This window comes from Bactrocera latifrons, unplaced genomic scaffold (assembly GCF_001853355.1).
Source record: "Bactrocera latifrons isolate USDA-ARS-PBARC rearing strain unplaced genomic scaffold, ASM185335v1 scaffold_134, whole genome shotgun sequence".
NCBI classification, from domain to species: Eukaryota; Metazoa; Arthropoda; class Insecta; order Diptera; family Tephritidae; genus Bactrocera; species Bactrocera latifrons.
The window spans coordinates 342682-357119 of record NW_017534786.1 but is presented as its reverse complement, the minus strand read 5'-3'; the positions used below and the strand labels follow the sequence as shown (position 1 = coordinate 357119).

At 34.0% G+C, this 14438-nt stretch overlaps 1 protein-coding gene across 1 annotated transcript in view; it reads left to right on the top strand.

The window, feature by feature from the left end:
* Positions 1 to 14438, top strand: part of LOC108965131 — a 269251-nt gene that overhangs the window by 248298 nt on the left and 6515 nt on the right. Inside the window, exon 8 of the mRNA XM_018927350.1 lies at positions 6752 to 9074. Coding sequence (XP_018782895.1) covers positions 7388 to 9074 — 1687 coding nt within the window. The 5' untranslated portion in view covers positions 6752 to 7387. The remainder of the gene's footprint in view (positions 1 to 6751; positions 9075 to 14438) is intronic.

The following is a 14438-nucleotide window of genomic DNA, read 5'->3' as shown; positions in this document are numbered from 1 at the left end:
TTTGTAAACTTAGCCATTTTATTCTCAGCTTACTCCCGCAATAATTCTCCAACTCACAAATATTGTATGTTCCTTTGCTCCCATACACTCCCCAACCACTTTAAATGAATTTCTATGCATTTCCTGCTCATTTCAAGCTGCCTTCCCCCATTCCCCACTTCCTTCCTCTGAACCATTTTGTTGTTTCATACGTTATAATGACTCTTAATGACATTTTCTAACTGTCATTGTGCTTGATTATTATTGTTTAGCTACTGCACCTTGGCACTACACACGGACAGGCGGGCTTGCGGTGCTAAATGGAAATAATGTCATAATAGGTATGACAGTTCATCAACTGCATTTGAACTGTGACTCAAAGCAAGTTCTTTTGGCTTTTAATGCAAGTTATTTATTTTTCTTTAATTGTGTGAGTTTAGCACTTCAGTTGCTAATGCAAATTCCATTTTCGCAAAATTATATATGAGTCCTTCTCATTCTGTTTTCATTCTTGCTTTAGTCCTTGTCGCCGGATTTGACTGCTTTAAGCACAGAAATTTCATATTGATGCTCAACGCACTCCCACCCTTTCGCACTCTCCTTCTCTTCCTCGCTTCTTCTCTACTCCAAGTAACTCCCAAACAACAATAAAAACAGCAACTTACTTCGCTTGCTTTCTGCAAATACGAAAAATATAAAATCCTTTACAAAACATTAAAACGTGATATTCATAAAACCACTATTCAAATGCGTTCAAGAGTTGCCTGCGGCTGTCACCGTTATTGCCCTCGCAATTATGCTGCAATGCCACTACTGTAGTGTGCGTTGACAATTAGCGGCGAAAAAAGTATCTCATTTCAATTATTTTGCTATTCTGTGTAGGTCGCTTACCACCGCTTCTCCTCGCTATCACCACAAACAATTTCCACTAATTTTATTGTTTCACATTTCTCATTCTGCATTCTCTTGCATTTTATACTTTTCCAGTTAATTCTTTACAATTTTTGTTGCCTTGAAGTTGTCTCACAATAATGGTGAATTTTGCAGTAATTGCCACACCACCCCCCTCTGTCCCATGTTGCGCTCCCTTCGCCAGCTGAAGCATTCACATTTCATTTTTGCATTACTTCATAAAAATATACAAAGATGGATATATATTTCTGCCTTTCTTCGCTCATCAGCATTGTTGCAGCCATCAGTCCACTGTCTCTTCAATTGTCTTAAACTCAAATCCTTCCAAACATATAAATATGTATATAGGCGTGCTTCGGTGCGAACTTTCATTGTTGCGCTAATGAATGGCCGCAGAGCAATTTGCAATGAAAATGATTCCTGTCTTCGCTCGCTCTCTCTTAATCTTTTTCGCTCGCATTGAAAAGTATTTATTCAAGGCCAGCATTCTTTGCATCAAATCTGCGCCAGCGACGATTACTTTACTGCTTAAAGGCGCATTAATCATTACCTTTGAAATATAAGCAGCTGTGATTTTGCGCATGAATTTCCACAGTGACAATGAAAAAGTTTAACAATTGAGAGCGAGAAAATGCGCGCTGTTGGTTTAAGGCAGCAGTTCGGAATTTTAAACCGGATACTGAAACTTTATTCTAGAAAAACTGCACAAAAAGTAGGTTTTTATTTATAATTTGAATGGAAAAAAGACTTCCAGCGAAATGAATAAAAGTTGGACAAAATAATAATAAGAAAATAGTTCGGAAAAGTATAATTAGTGGAAGACAGCTCAAAGTTATTTAATTTGTTGTATTTTTATGAAGAAGAAAACCCAAAAAAAAAATTTTTAAATAATAGCTGTATTCTTCTTCTTCAAACTTTTTTAAATCGAAAAATTAGTTTGCCCATTGACTGCCAAGTCAATGTTTTTTAAGGCCATATTAACTTCCGAGTTTTTATATCAAAATGTGTTCGGAAAGAATCATAACGCTATTACTCATGCGTCTAAAGACATGTTAGTGCAGGATTGTACCACAAATCCCGCTCACTTTCTTAAGCATTGGATATGGCATAATCTATTCGCTAGAGACTACCGCTTTCCGAATCGAAGATAACTAATTCGAAAATAATATAAAAAGAAAAGCCATTTCAGTTGCTGTTGCTTGGGCTTGGCCAATTTAGAAGCTTAAGGGGTCACATGGGTCTCCTCGGGTAATCAGCATTTTTTCAACAATTTTTCTCATAAAAAAATGTATAAATACATTATTAACAGAAGAAATTCTGAAATTTTTGGAAAAAGATATTTTACCGGCCATTGTGACGCCATTTACGATTACCCTCGGAAAAACGATGCAGGATAACTCCTTACAAGATCATCTAAAGTTAAAAAAATTGGAGTTTTAGTTAAAGCCTTAACTTACAACTTGGACGAAGAAAAAAAATGAAAATTGAACTTTGGCAGACATTTAAAAAAAAATTAAAATTTCGCGACATTTTTTTTTTTTTTTTTCAAATCGTGGTAATAAAAAGTCCTTCGTCCAAGTCTTTAAGAATTTATCTCAAAGACCTGTGTAAAGTTTCATGAAGATCGGTCAGTAGTTCTCGATAAATCTTGCCAATCGACTTCAAAAACACAGTTTCGAGAAATACGCGTTTACAGACGGCGCAAGTTTTCAAGGCTGTATCTCCGAAACTGTTACTCAGACCAACTTAAAAATTTAGAACAATATTCTATAGGTGTTGCAGAATTTAATAGAATAAAAAACAAAAATTCATTTTTTGAAACCTTTAAATCCTTGAAGTCCTTGACAACTTTGAAGTCTGCTTTTAACGTGAATTACATGAATAGTAATATTTTCACTTAGCTAAAGCATTTTGATATTCCGACTCTCTAGAATATTCAGAGAACTTCCGCATGACATGGTCAGTCACATTCATGCTCTCTCTTCAAGTGTACCACCCCACTGATATCTAGTTAGTATCGCGTTAAAGACTGTAATTTACAGTTTACAAAGCTAACACGACACTAATAGCAAAGAAAATGGCATAAAACGCAAGGCGAGATTTACTAGTATAAAACTTGCCAATCCTAGCCTCACTCTTACTATTAAATGAGCACTGAGCAGCAAAGAGAAAATCACTTAAACTACCTAAAGTCAGCGAAATGCCTTAAGACGTAATGACGGTAATGAAAATGTGCAACAGTTACGAGCTGATTTCGTGCGCTGCGAAGTGGTAGAGGGGGGTGCAGAGGGGTATGCTAGTTCTTAGTAGCTCATCACACTTGCTTTTGTATGCTTTTATGTATTTCTTAGTTTACCAGCTGCTTTGGCAACGTTAAAATAGTTGCTTGTTTTGTGTCTGTTTCTTTGTTAGTGCGTGCCATGTGTACGTGCAACATTGTTGCGCAACATTTCTATGCACAAGCGCACGTTCGGCAACAATGAAGCTGTTGCTTGTCAGTCTGATTTGTTGCGACCAAATAAATGTAGCGCTGTTAGTGGATGCCGTGTTGTTGTTGTTGTTACTGCTTTTATTTGCTTTTTTGCATATAACAGTATTTATGTACGTATATACAATATATGTATTTTACGTTTTCCTTTCTTGCACTGAAATTAAGCTCTTAGCGCTCGCATTGCCTTTAATTTTCGTTTTTGCTTGCGTCTCGCATTTTCCACTCTCCGAGCAGTGCTACCTATGGAAATATGTATGTATATGTATACAGCCAAAGTGCACAATAATTTGCCACTAATCCAGGCCATTTGTCAAAGTTTTTCTTAGCTCATTTCTCAAAAGAAATGGAAAAATTAGTTTCACAGCGGCGGCGCGGCAAGCGCAAGAGTGGGAGGCAGCAACAGCAGTAAAAAGAAGCATCAAGTAATTAGCACGACAGCTGGAAAATGAAATTGTAAAAACAAAAAAAAAAAACACGAAAAACCCACTGCAGGCAGCATAAAAACTACCAAACAAAACCGATCCGCTTGACTGCGTCTTGCAACAATGTTGACTTAATATCAGCAATCAGTTGCGGCAGTCGAGCAATTGCGGGCAGTGAAAGTTTTGGAATGATTTCGAAATAACACGGTGTAAAATGCTAATAAATCAAAACGTTGTTTCTATTGTAGTTTTTGCTATCCCAAATTATATTTATACCTATGCAGTGGTAAATATTTGAAAGTGGCGAGAAAATGTGCTCGAAATGCAAATAACAGCAACCACAACAAATTTATAAACTCTGTAATGTATTTTGTGCAACGTAAACTCATTAATTAGACAGCCGCTGTATGTGGTAGATATGCATCTAACTTTATTATAAGTTTACTCTAATTTACTGACTAACATGGAGTGCACTGAAACGAACAAGCAACTGGTATAAGTCAAATACAAGCATAGCGGCACAGTCGGATGGACAGAGCGGTTAAAACACTTCAATTGGGTTTTTATACATCTTCTTGAATTTAACTCTAATAAGATGAGAAAATAACTAACTGGTAAATCAAAACATAAAACAAATTCTTCTTTGAGTGATTTTAGACAGTAGCTAATTTTTAGTCTATGTTTAAAATCAATCCCTAGGCGCCTTGGGTTATTTGGGCATCCTTGTGAGATCTGAAAAAATCAGTTCATCCTCTGTACTTTTATATTAATTCTTATCAAAATTTTTTCATGGTATAACTCAATACCTATAAATTTCATTTCAAGTATTAGAAAAAAGGTCGCGTGGTCCACTGGAAGAGAATCAATATCAAAAAATAAAGTGCAGAGTAGCTCTTTCGCTCAATTAGCTGCCTACGAAGCGATCATAATGTGCAATTGAATATATTTATACCATGTAATATTGAAAGCTCGGAATTCGTATATCATAGTCTAAACGAGATCCTCTTCCCCTAAGTGTCATAGCAAATAGTGTGGCCTGCTAGTATTATATAACTTTCACTCTCATTTTTACTGAGCATTCTGACCAACTTCGGAGATCGGATCTAAAAGCAAGAATTTCAGTAACTAACATTACAAGAAAAAAATTAAAATCTCAGAAAATTGTCATACCCATACCCACGATTTCTACCCTCCTAACAATCTGAAACCAAAAAAAAAAAATATTTCTCTAGAATCCAGTACCAGATATTATTCTACCGAAAAATAGAAAAAACAATTTTCACGAATTGGCGACATCCTGAAGAAACAAACAATTTTTTGACTCCTTTTTGACTTTACCAAATTTTTTAAAAATAGTAAAATTTTAAATTTGGATAATTCCAGACATACATAGATAAATCCTTAAAGAAGAATATATAAAAATTTCAGGTAAATCGTCGCTATTGTTTTGAAAAAAAAAAAACGTTTTGAGAAAAACGTAATTTTTTATACTAATTTTATTAAAAATGTATAGCTACTCTACCGAAAAATATTTTTCCTAAATATTTTCACACAACTTTAGGGTGCGATCCTGCAAATATTAAGGTAGCCTTAATAAATCAAACTATTGACCGAAATTTTGGGATATTAGCTATTGACAAGTCTGAGTGATTGCAAACTTTCAATTTCAACATTTTTGGGTTAATGATTAATTTTTCAATTTTTAAAATTTTTTTTCTAAAATTTGATGTTGAAAATTTAATTTTTAATCTCACACTTCTGTGATTAAAAATTGATAAATATAAATAATCTCAATGCGTAAGTTTGGCGAGTATTGAATATAAATGGTAGCAAACGAAGTAGTAAGCAAACGCGAAAAATTGCAAATTTTTAATTTAATAACATAATTAATTATCCAAATTTTTTCGATCCGATATTTGGGATTAAAAATTAAAAACCAGACTTCAACTAAATAAAAAATTATTTATTATTAATTTCACAAACATCACTTATTAATTTAATTACAAATTAATTAATTAATTAAAATTTAAAAACTAATTAATTAATTAAATAAAAAATTAATTACAAATGTTTTTAATTTTATTAAAATATAATTATTTATTAAAAACTTTTTGATGTGATATATAGTATTCAAAATTTGAAACAATGCTCCAACTAAATAAAAAATTTATTTTTATTAATTTAACAAATAACTATTAATTTAATTAAAAATAAATAGGTTGTTGAAGATTTAAAAATTAATTTCTTAATTTAAAATAATATTAATTTTAAACGATTTTAATTTAATTTGAATTAAATTAAAAAAAATTAATTTAACTAGCGAAATTGAAAATAATTTTTTAGTCCACTTTTTATTAATTTATTGGTATTTGGAAGTAAAAATTTAAAAAATTTTTAAAATAATATTTTGGGCTTTCAGAAACAAATAATTCAAATGTTAAATTAAATATTTTTTAATATACCATTTGCAACCCTAGCTATAATTAATTTTTCATAAAATATTTTGTATATGACTTAATGAATCGTACCAAATAGCAAAAATTAGTTAATGTGATTTTAAAAATCATATGGCAACTCTATGATATGATAAAGCGAGAATTCTCAACTAATTTTGTGGCTATTAAACTTTTTTTTTTTTGTTTTATAAAAGTTATAGGAAAGTTATGTTAATATAAATTTAAGGATTTGAATTTCTCACTTATCTTATCACCTACATTGTGCATTATATTTACATTTAACTGTAACATCTCACAAATATTCGAATATTATTTTTAATTCATAAGTATCGTGTAAAGAATCAGATATTTTGTATATAATTATATTTGAACTAAAGATCCATCGCATAAGATAAAATATATTTAACAAAAATATGTATATTTTTAATATTTCTTTTTTTGTAATTTTTTCAAGTTTTTAATTACAATTTTTCTCTTTGCCACAATTTCAGACAAACGTCAGTGGGCTCTGCTAATTACAAAGTGACACAATACTGCTGCTAAGTTGCTCTGGTATTATAGCAAAATAAGAGCCAACACAAAGCAGTAAACAACCGTTAACTCCCAAAGGCAACAAAATAATCAAACAGCAAGCCAACAAATAACAAATAACGGACACCCAAACGAACCGCCAAAGGATTCAGTGCGAGGACGTTAATTAATCACAAGCTTGTGCAGAAAACGAACTTGCCACAGCAACATTACTACTAATACATACCTACATGCAACACGCACACTCGGCAAACAAAGCAATCAAGCAATCAGCAACACGCCCAAAACAACCGCCGACACTGCAACAACGAAAGCTTAGCTGGGTATCATAGATTGGCTAAAGCAAGCTGACAGACACCAAAAGGCAACGGGTAGCTAACGGTCAGGCATTGCCACATTGCGGCGCACAATAGCGTGGAGTTAATAATACGCCTCTTGCGGACACTGGCACTGTAAGCGCAGCAGGCAATTATCGATAATAGCAGACAGTTGAGAAGCTGTAGCAACCGGAAAGTCAGAGTTGCACGAGTTGCACAAAGGTAAACGCGTGCAACACGAAGCAGCATTACACACACACACGCACACGCACACACGACATGTTAAGCCACATTGATAAGCTTGTGGCTAGTTGTTGTAGCAGCAGCAACAACAGCAATATGCGTAATCAACAGCATTATACAGCGAGTTGCGAAAGCCACAGCAGCGAAAACACAACAACAAAACACATTAACTCTGCGCCACAACAACAGGAACACAGCACGCGCTCTTCCATGTCACTGACGCTACTCACACAAACGCTATTCTTGCTGTTGCTGCTCGTAAGCATCTCGCCCACGGATGGCAACCCTGACTGGATGCAACACTGCAGCATGTGCCATTGCAATTGGAACTCGGGCAAGAAGACAGCTGATTGCAAGGCGCGCTCACTCACCGCCATACCCGACGATCTGAGCAACGAAATGCAAGTTGTGGACTTCTCCAATAATCTGATACCCGAGTTGCGGCGTGAAGAGTTCGCAGATGCGAACTTGCAGAATCTGCATAAGATCTTCTTGCGTAATTGCACGATACAGGAGGTGAACCGTGATGCGCTCAAAGGTCTACCCATACTCATCGAGCTGGATATGTCGCACAATTTCATACGCGAACTGCATGTCGGCACATTCAGTGGGCTGGAAAAGTTGCGCACGCTCGTCATGAATCACAATGAAATCGAGGTGTTGGAGAATTATCTCTTTGTCGACTTACCATTTCTATCACGCGTCGAATTCAAGAATAATCGCCTGAAGCAAGTCGAAGTGCATGCCTTCGGCCAGCAACCGATGTTGTCGGCCATCTACCTCGAAGCGAACGCGTTGTATGTGCTGCGCAAAGAGACCTTCACACGCATACCGAAACTGACGCATCTCTCGCTGGCGCAGAATCCCTGGAACTGCACCTGCGAACTGCAAGCCTTACGCGACTTCGCGCTCGCCAATCGTCTGTACACACCGCCCACAGACTGCGCACAACCGCCAGCGCTACGTGGCAAGCTTTGGACCGATGTACCATCGGAGAATTTCGCCTGTCAGCCACACATACTCGGCTCGGTGCGCTCATTTGTCGAAGTGCAGTCGGATAATATAACACTGCCGTGTCGTGTTGAAGGTACGCCGCGCCCAAATATCACCTGGATTTACAATCGACGCGCCATCAATCCGAACGATCAACGTTTTCGTGTGCTCAACTCGCTCGAACAGCAGCCAGTGATCAGCTCCGAACCGCTACAGTCGATCACCTCTGAGTTGCGCATTTTTAATGTGCGCGCCAGCGATAAGGGTGTCTACACTTGCATAGCGGAGAATCGTGGCGGCAAAGCGGAGGCTGAATTTCAATTGATCGTCGATGGTGACTTCTTTGGCGCGCTCGAAGGTATCGGGGTCGGCATGGGCGCCTCCACCACAGACACGCAATCGAATTTCTTACTCGTCATCTGTTTAATTGTCATCACCGTGCTGTTGATACTCATGTGCATTCTACTCATTGCCTGCTGGTATTGTCGGCGTGCACGCTCTTATCAAAAGGATGCGACCATGATGAGTGAGAATGGTTTGATATCGACGAAAATGGACAAGACCAATAGTTCGATGTTGGAGGGTTCGGTAATTATGGAAATGCAGAAGAGTCTGCTCACCGAGGTGAATCCGGTTGAGAAGCCGCCGCGTCGCACCGAACTGGAGAATGTCGATGGCAGCGATGAGGGGCATGAAATCAAGAAGACACTACTGGATGAATCACAATTCGGTGAGTAAATATGTCTGTGCCTAAATATACATACTTAATAACATATGTGTGTCTACTACAAGTCCGCCTAATCCAATTATCTACAAAACTAATTGAAATGCGTCAATTGCACATTGACTTGCCAGGCAAAACAGTTTGCTGCTTGTGCATGTCTCGTGCATCTTTGTAGCTCGCATTACCTCACAGTAATAAGCACTTGCCAGGCTTTTGATTGCTGACACATGCTACTTGTAATCGCATCTTAAAGGTCTCTCACTGAAATGCTTGACATTTCTATCATCAACATGCAGTGCTTAATGAAGCCACTTACCATTTGTCCTCTCGTTGCATAACTAAGCTAATGAGGCGTGTAGACGAGTGCTCGTTATTTGGCTCATCCAAAAATCCATCCATCAAACTTATAAATTGATTGCATTGAATGCTGCTCCATGCAGTATAGAGAGACTGATTGAGAGGGGCAGACATAAGATTAGTGTTCGAACTCATGACTTTTGTCATTTATTTCTCTTTTTAAAAAAGTAAAAAAACAATTTTTTTATTTAAAAGAAATATATCGATTTAAAGGTAAAATATTTATGAATACTATACTGATTTCGTATACATAAAATAACTATTAGTTTTCTACTTTGTTCAGCATTCGTCTCACAACTTACATTGCGAAGCCATTTCTTTTTTTTTTTTTTTATATGTTTATTATGTTTGTATATTATGACAAATTAAAGCATAGCCTTATTGATATTAGACCTTCTGATCTTTATAGTGTTATAATATATATAAACTTTTAGAAAAAAGAAGCGTGAGTTCCATTCAGTATAATACTGATATCTTTGAGAGAACGATGGATAGTAAAGTCATATTTTTTTCTCTTTATTTAAAACTAGTTTAAATACAACTTTTATTTTATCGGAATACAGAATATGTGACCGGTCTTCGTAATCTTCCTAAATTCTCAAAAATGTTACATATTTTTTCTACAATATATCTGCTTTCTCTCTCTCTCTCCCGAAAATCAACTCTCGAACCACTCAAGCTCATGGAACGATCTCTACCTTCGCTTTATGAAGTGTTAAATATATGAGAGATAAGGTTAAATAAGTACTAAATGATGATTAATCTCAACTTTCGCCAAGAATACACTTTGATTTCGAAAGAAGTAGACATTATTTTATGACCCGCGAAATATGAAAATTACTATTTTTTATTCTATTCTCTATATTCGCATATATTTTTCGAGAAGATTTTGAGGAATTTGTAAAACAAAATAAGCAGTGAGCTAAAAAGCAGCTATGTATAAACATATGTAAGAGCACAAAAATACCAAAAATAAGTTTCTTGTTTAGTCTTGATAGTAAATGAAAAAGTTTGGGAACTATAAGTCTTACAACCCCGGGGCTTTAGGATTTATTACAATGAGCCAAAATAATTTTTTGTTAATTGAGCTTTTTGATGGCTAATATATTATTTACAAATCTGTCAAACAACGTATTATTAATAGCATTAATTTAGAACGGTTTTTATGATCCGCATTTTTAAGAAGGGTCGCCACCTGACGAGAAATTTGTTTAAAATCAAATCTGTTGAAACAAAAAAACCAAATAAGTATTAAACAATTAACATATGTTAGAAAGGATCGCAAGTGTGGTATTAAATATGATAAATAGCGTTGCCAACCACTTTTTAGTAGGAATTAAATAAATAAAAATTGGTATTATATCACTTTGTAACAATTTAAATTTTAATTTTATTTGTATTAATAAAGGGGTAAATAACCACAGATTCAATATAGAGTTCTCACTTTGCTTAATACCTCAAATTAAGCGAGTATTCTGGACTAGAAGTTTGAAATAATATAAAATATTTTTTTCTATTTTTTTTTTTTGTAATTTTTCGATAGTTTAGGTATTGTGAACTAAAAATTTGTTAAAAGAAAATGTGTCATATGTATAAGATACATACATATTGGCTAATCGAAAAAGCCTTTTCGTATTTTGTCAATAAATGTCATTGCAGTCGTATATCTCCAGTGCTACCAATCACTTTGTGTTATACAATGGTACCTGTAGTGTTGGAAAGGTGAGACTTCAAGCTTCATTTAACCAAAATTAAAATAGGGAAGTTGAAAAATAGTTACAGCTCTTCAAAAATTAATGAAAATGATGAAAAAAATAAATGTTGTCCAAACAGTTTGATTAGAAATGCGAAAAGACTTTTTTGACTACCCAATATTTAAAAATATCTCTCGAATAGAATTCGAAAGAAGAATAACGAAGGATTTCACACTATTTTCAAAGTTGTAATCGGTTCAGTATGGTGGCAGCATGGTCGGTTCAGCCTTAACTTAAAACTGCACTTTTCGATGCTGTCATCAGTATATGAGTATATATATCTTTTTATCAAATGAACTGATATGTAAAGAGAGAATTTAAAAAAGTAAAAAACGAGTTATCACATTGAACTTTATTTTAGAAAGTTGAAAATAAAAGTTAAAAAAAAAAATAGTTGAATAAAACGTCGAAGTCTTTGGTGAATACATGAAAAAAAAATAAAAATTTGTTTCATAGACTTCTTCTGGGTTTAGTTTTTTCCCACAAATTTTTCCTAAAATTTTGCTCCAACAGACCATAATCACAAGCATTAAATAGAAAATCATTGAGATTAGTTACTGAGAATTAAGGCTTTTAAGCACCATTTAATGAAGAGCTCCCAGCAGGCTTCTCGGCGTTATTTTTATGTGCGTATCTTTCTACCATATACCGACTATATGCACCAACATTATCGAGTGCTTATCTGGAATATTAGCATAGCCGTCCTATATTGTCTACTGAATTCAGTTCAGATGTTCGTAATTTTACACAATTGAAATGTGCGGCTAATTAAAATTATATACAATCAATGTCTTGAGGAATTTCAACTGTAAATTTCATTGGTACGGTAGTTGGCATATTTGTAATTGCAAATACATACACACATACCACAAATATATATATCCGCATATAAACGTATGTATTTATAAACACATACATGTATACATACATGCAACATATCATATATACTCATTTGTGTGTGCTTACTAAACTTGAGACACTAATAATATAACGGTACTTAGTTACTAATCTTTGCAGTGGCACTCATGGTGTACAAGTAGACATGCATATTTGCTGGTGTTTGCTTGCAATCAGTTGCAATTTGCAACAGGCAATTATCAGTTGTCTCCCTTTGACTTCTTGGTATGACAGCCCAACTGCCCACTGTGGCATGCAACAAATGCAAACACACCCAGCATGCTACAACTTGACTTCTAGGCATCTCATGCAACTCAATGTATGCCAATGATGGCGAAATATTAATACTTTGTTGATTTTTTCTGAGTTTTTTCTTTTCTTTCTATTCCACATTTGGGTATTTGGTTATTTGGTACGCGGTAAGAATACTCATTTATTGCTGATGCTCCACCTAATGTTCGAATATTGCGAAATATTGCCTTAAGTTATGCAAACGCACACATACTTGCTTAGATACGTGCATTAATACATGCATAGATACAAAGATGAACTTGTAGATTTTGTTGAGTTTGCATTCTAAGTGTGGTTCTTGGAAACAATAACTGTTATTATAGGTGCGCTGTGTTTGTGGTAATTATTATTTGTTCTTGATCAAAGCTCTAATATAACTAATTAGAAATTATTAGTTTTGCAGCTACGAGTTGAGAATACGATGAGAATAAGTAGGTGGTCATTTTGTATGACTATACTAGATATATATAATAACATATATATATGTTGAGGTCATAGCTAAATTATTTTACATACAAATTATGTTACATATTATGAACATTTATATATATATATTAGGTTGGCAGTTTTTTTTTTTTTTTTTTTTTTTTTTTTTTTTTTGTGTGAGAGATACCCTAGAAGTTGCAGTTGACGTTTTGTGTTTCCCCAAACAAAAAGTATCCAACGGAAACAAGCTCTTTATTTTCAATTTTAAGCGTGCCTAAAGCATATTACTTTCAACTAAATATAACATGGGTTTTTGTGATATTTTCTATTAAACAGGTAACATTAACCTACAACCTTCAAAAAATAATATTCTAGTACAAAATTGTCCACTTTACAAAAATGATCCGAACATTTTTTCCATAAAAATATTTATTTAAAAGTTATGTGCAGTTAAAGTGATACATCAAGTGCCTTATTAATTTTGTGTTGCTCATACGYCTTGGTGTACTTTATGAATGCGCAGTACGTTAGATGCATAATTTCAATTGCTTATGCCTTTCATTTAATTAAGTTTAGAGAAAAATTTCATGAGATCTTAAATTATTAAATAAAAATAGAAAATAAAAAATTTTAAATTAAAATGTTATATAAAAATTTCATATTTTGTTTTAAAAGTATTTAGTCTATTTGTTTTGAAGTTAGAAAATTTTATCAAAAAATACCATATAAAATATATGGGAAAGTAAAGGTACGATTCAAATTGAAAATAAAGCGCTGGTTTCCATTAAACAATTTTCGTTTGGGCAGAAACTGAAACTTCTGGCGAAGTCTGCAACCCAACATAAGAAATAAAGAACACCCTAATATACAAATGTGTGTGTTTATATTGTTGTGTGTGTTATATTGTGTATTGTTTTGCTTAGCACATGTAGCAATTTCGTTTCGGCATAGCAATTATTCTATCAGGAATTCATGACACGACAGAGGCTAGAGCTATCGAATTTTGTTCATATACTGTACGTATGTTTATAAGAAAATATTTAGGGAAGTACATGTGTGGCCAAGATAGCTATAAATATTAATATAATATGTTAAGAAACTAACAACTATTGTGTTGAGCAACTAATATTTTAAGCTTGCGCTTCGTTGATAACAAGTAGATCAGGAAGTATAAAAATTTAACGCAATTCTTAGAAATTACACAAAATCAAAATCCGCCACTTGGAAGGAATTATTTGTATAAGTTTTGAATTTGGAATACTATTAATACAAGGTGTATAAGATAGCAATTACTTTGGAGCGATTTGACATTGAGTAAAATGGTACGAGTGATAGCATCTGGGATAACTTCCCCAATGTCCGAACTAACCAACAAACCAATAGAAACAATTAAACTCGGTGTGAAAAATTATCTTAATAACTACAATAGACTCGCGGAATGTCTTTTATAAAAACTTTCGGCTAGAAGTGGTGTAAATATGACAAATGGAAAAGAAACTTAAGGGGATATTCTAGTATAAGCAAAACTGAAAACTAATTTCATAAAATGGCTGCTACTCAAAAATAAAGACGTATTTTTCAATTTTAATTATTTTACAATTTTATCGAATTTTTTAAAAATATTAAAAATCATTTTTATACTCTT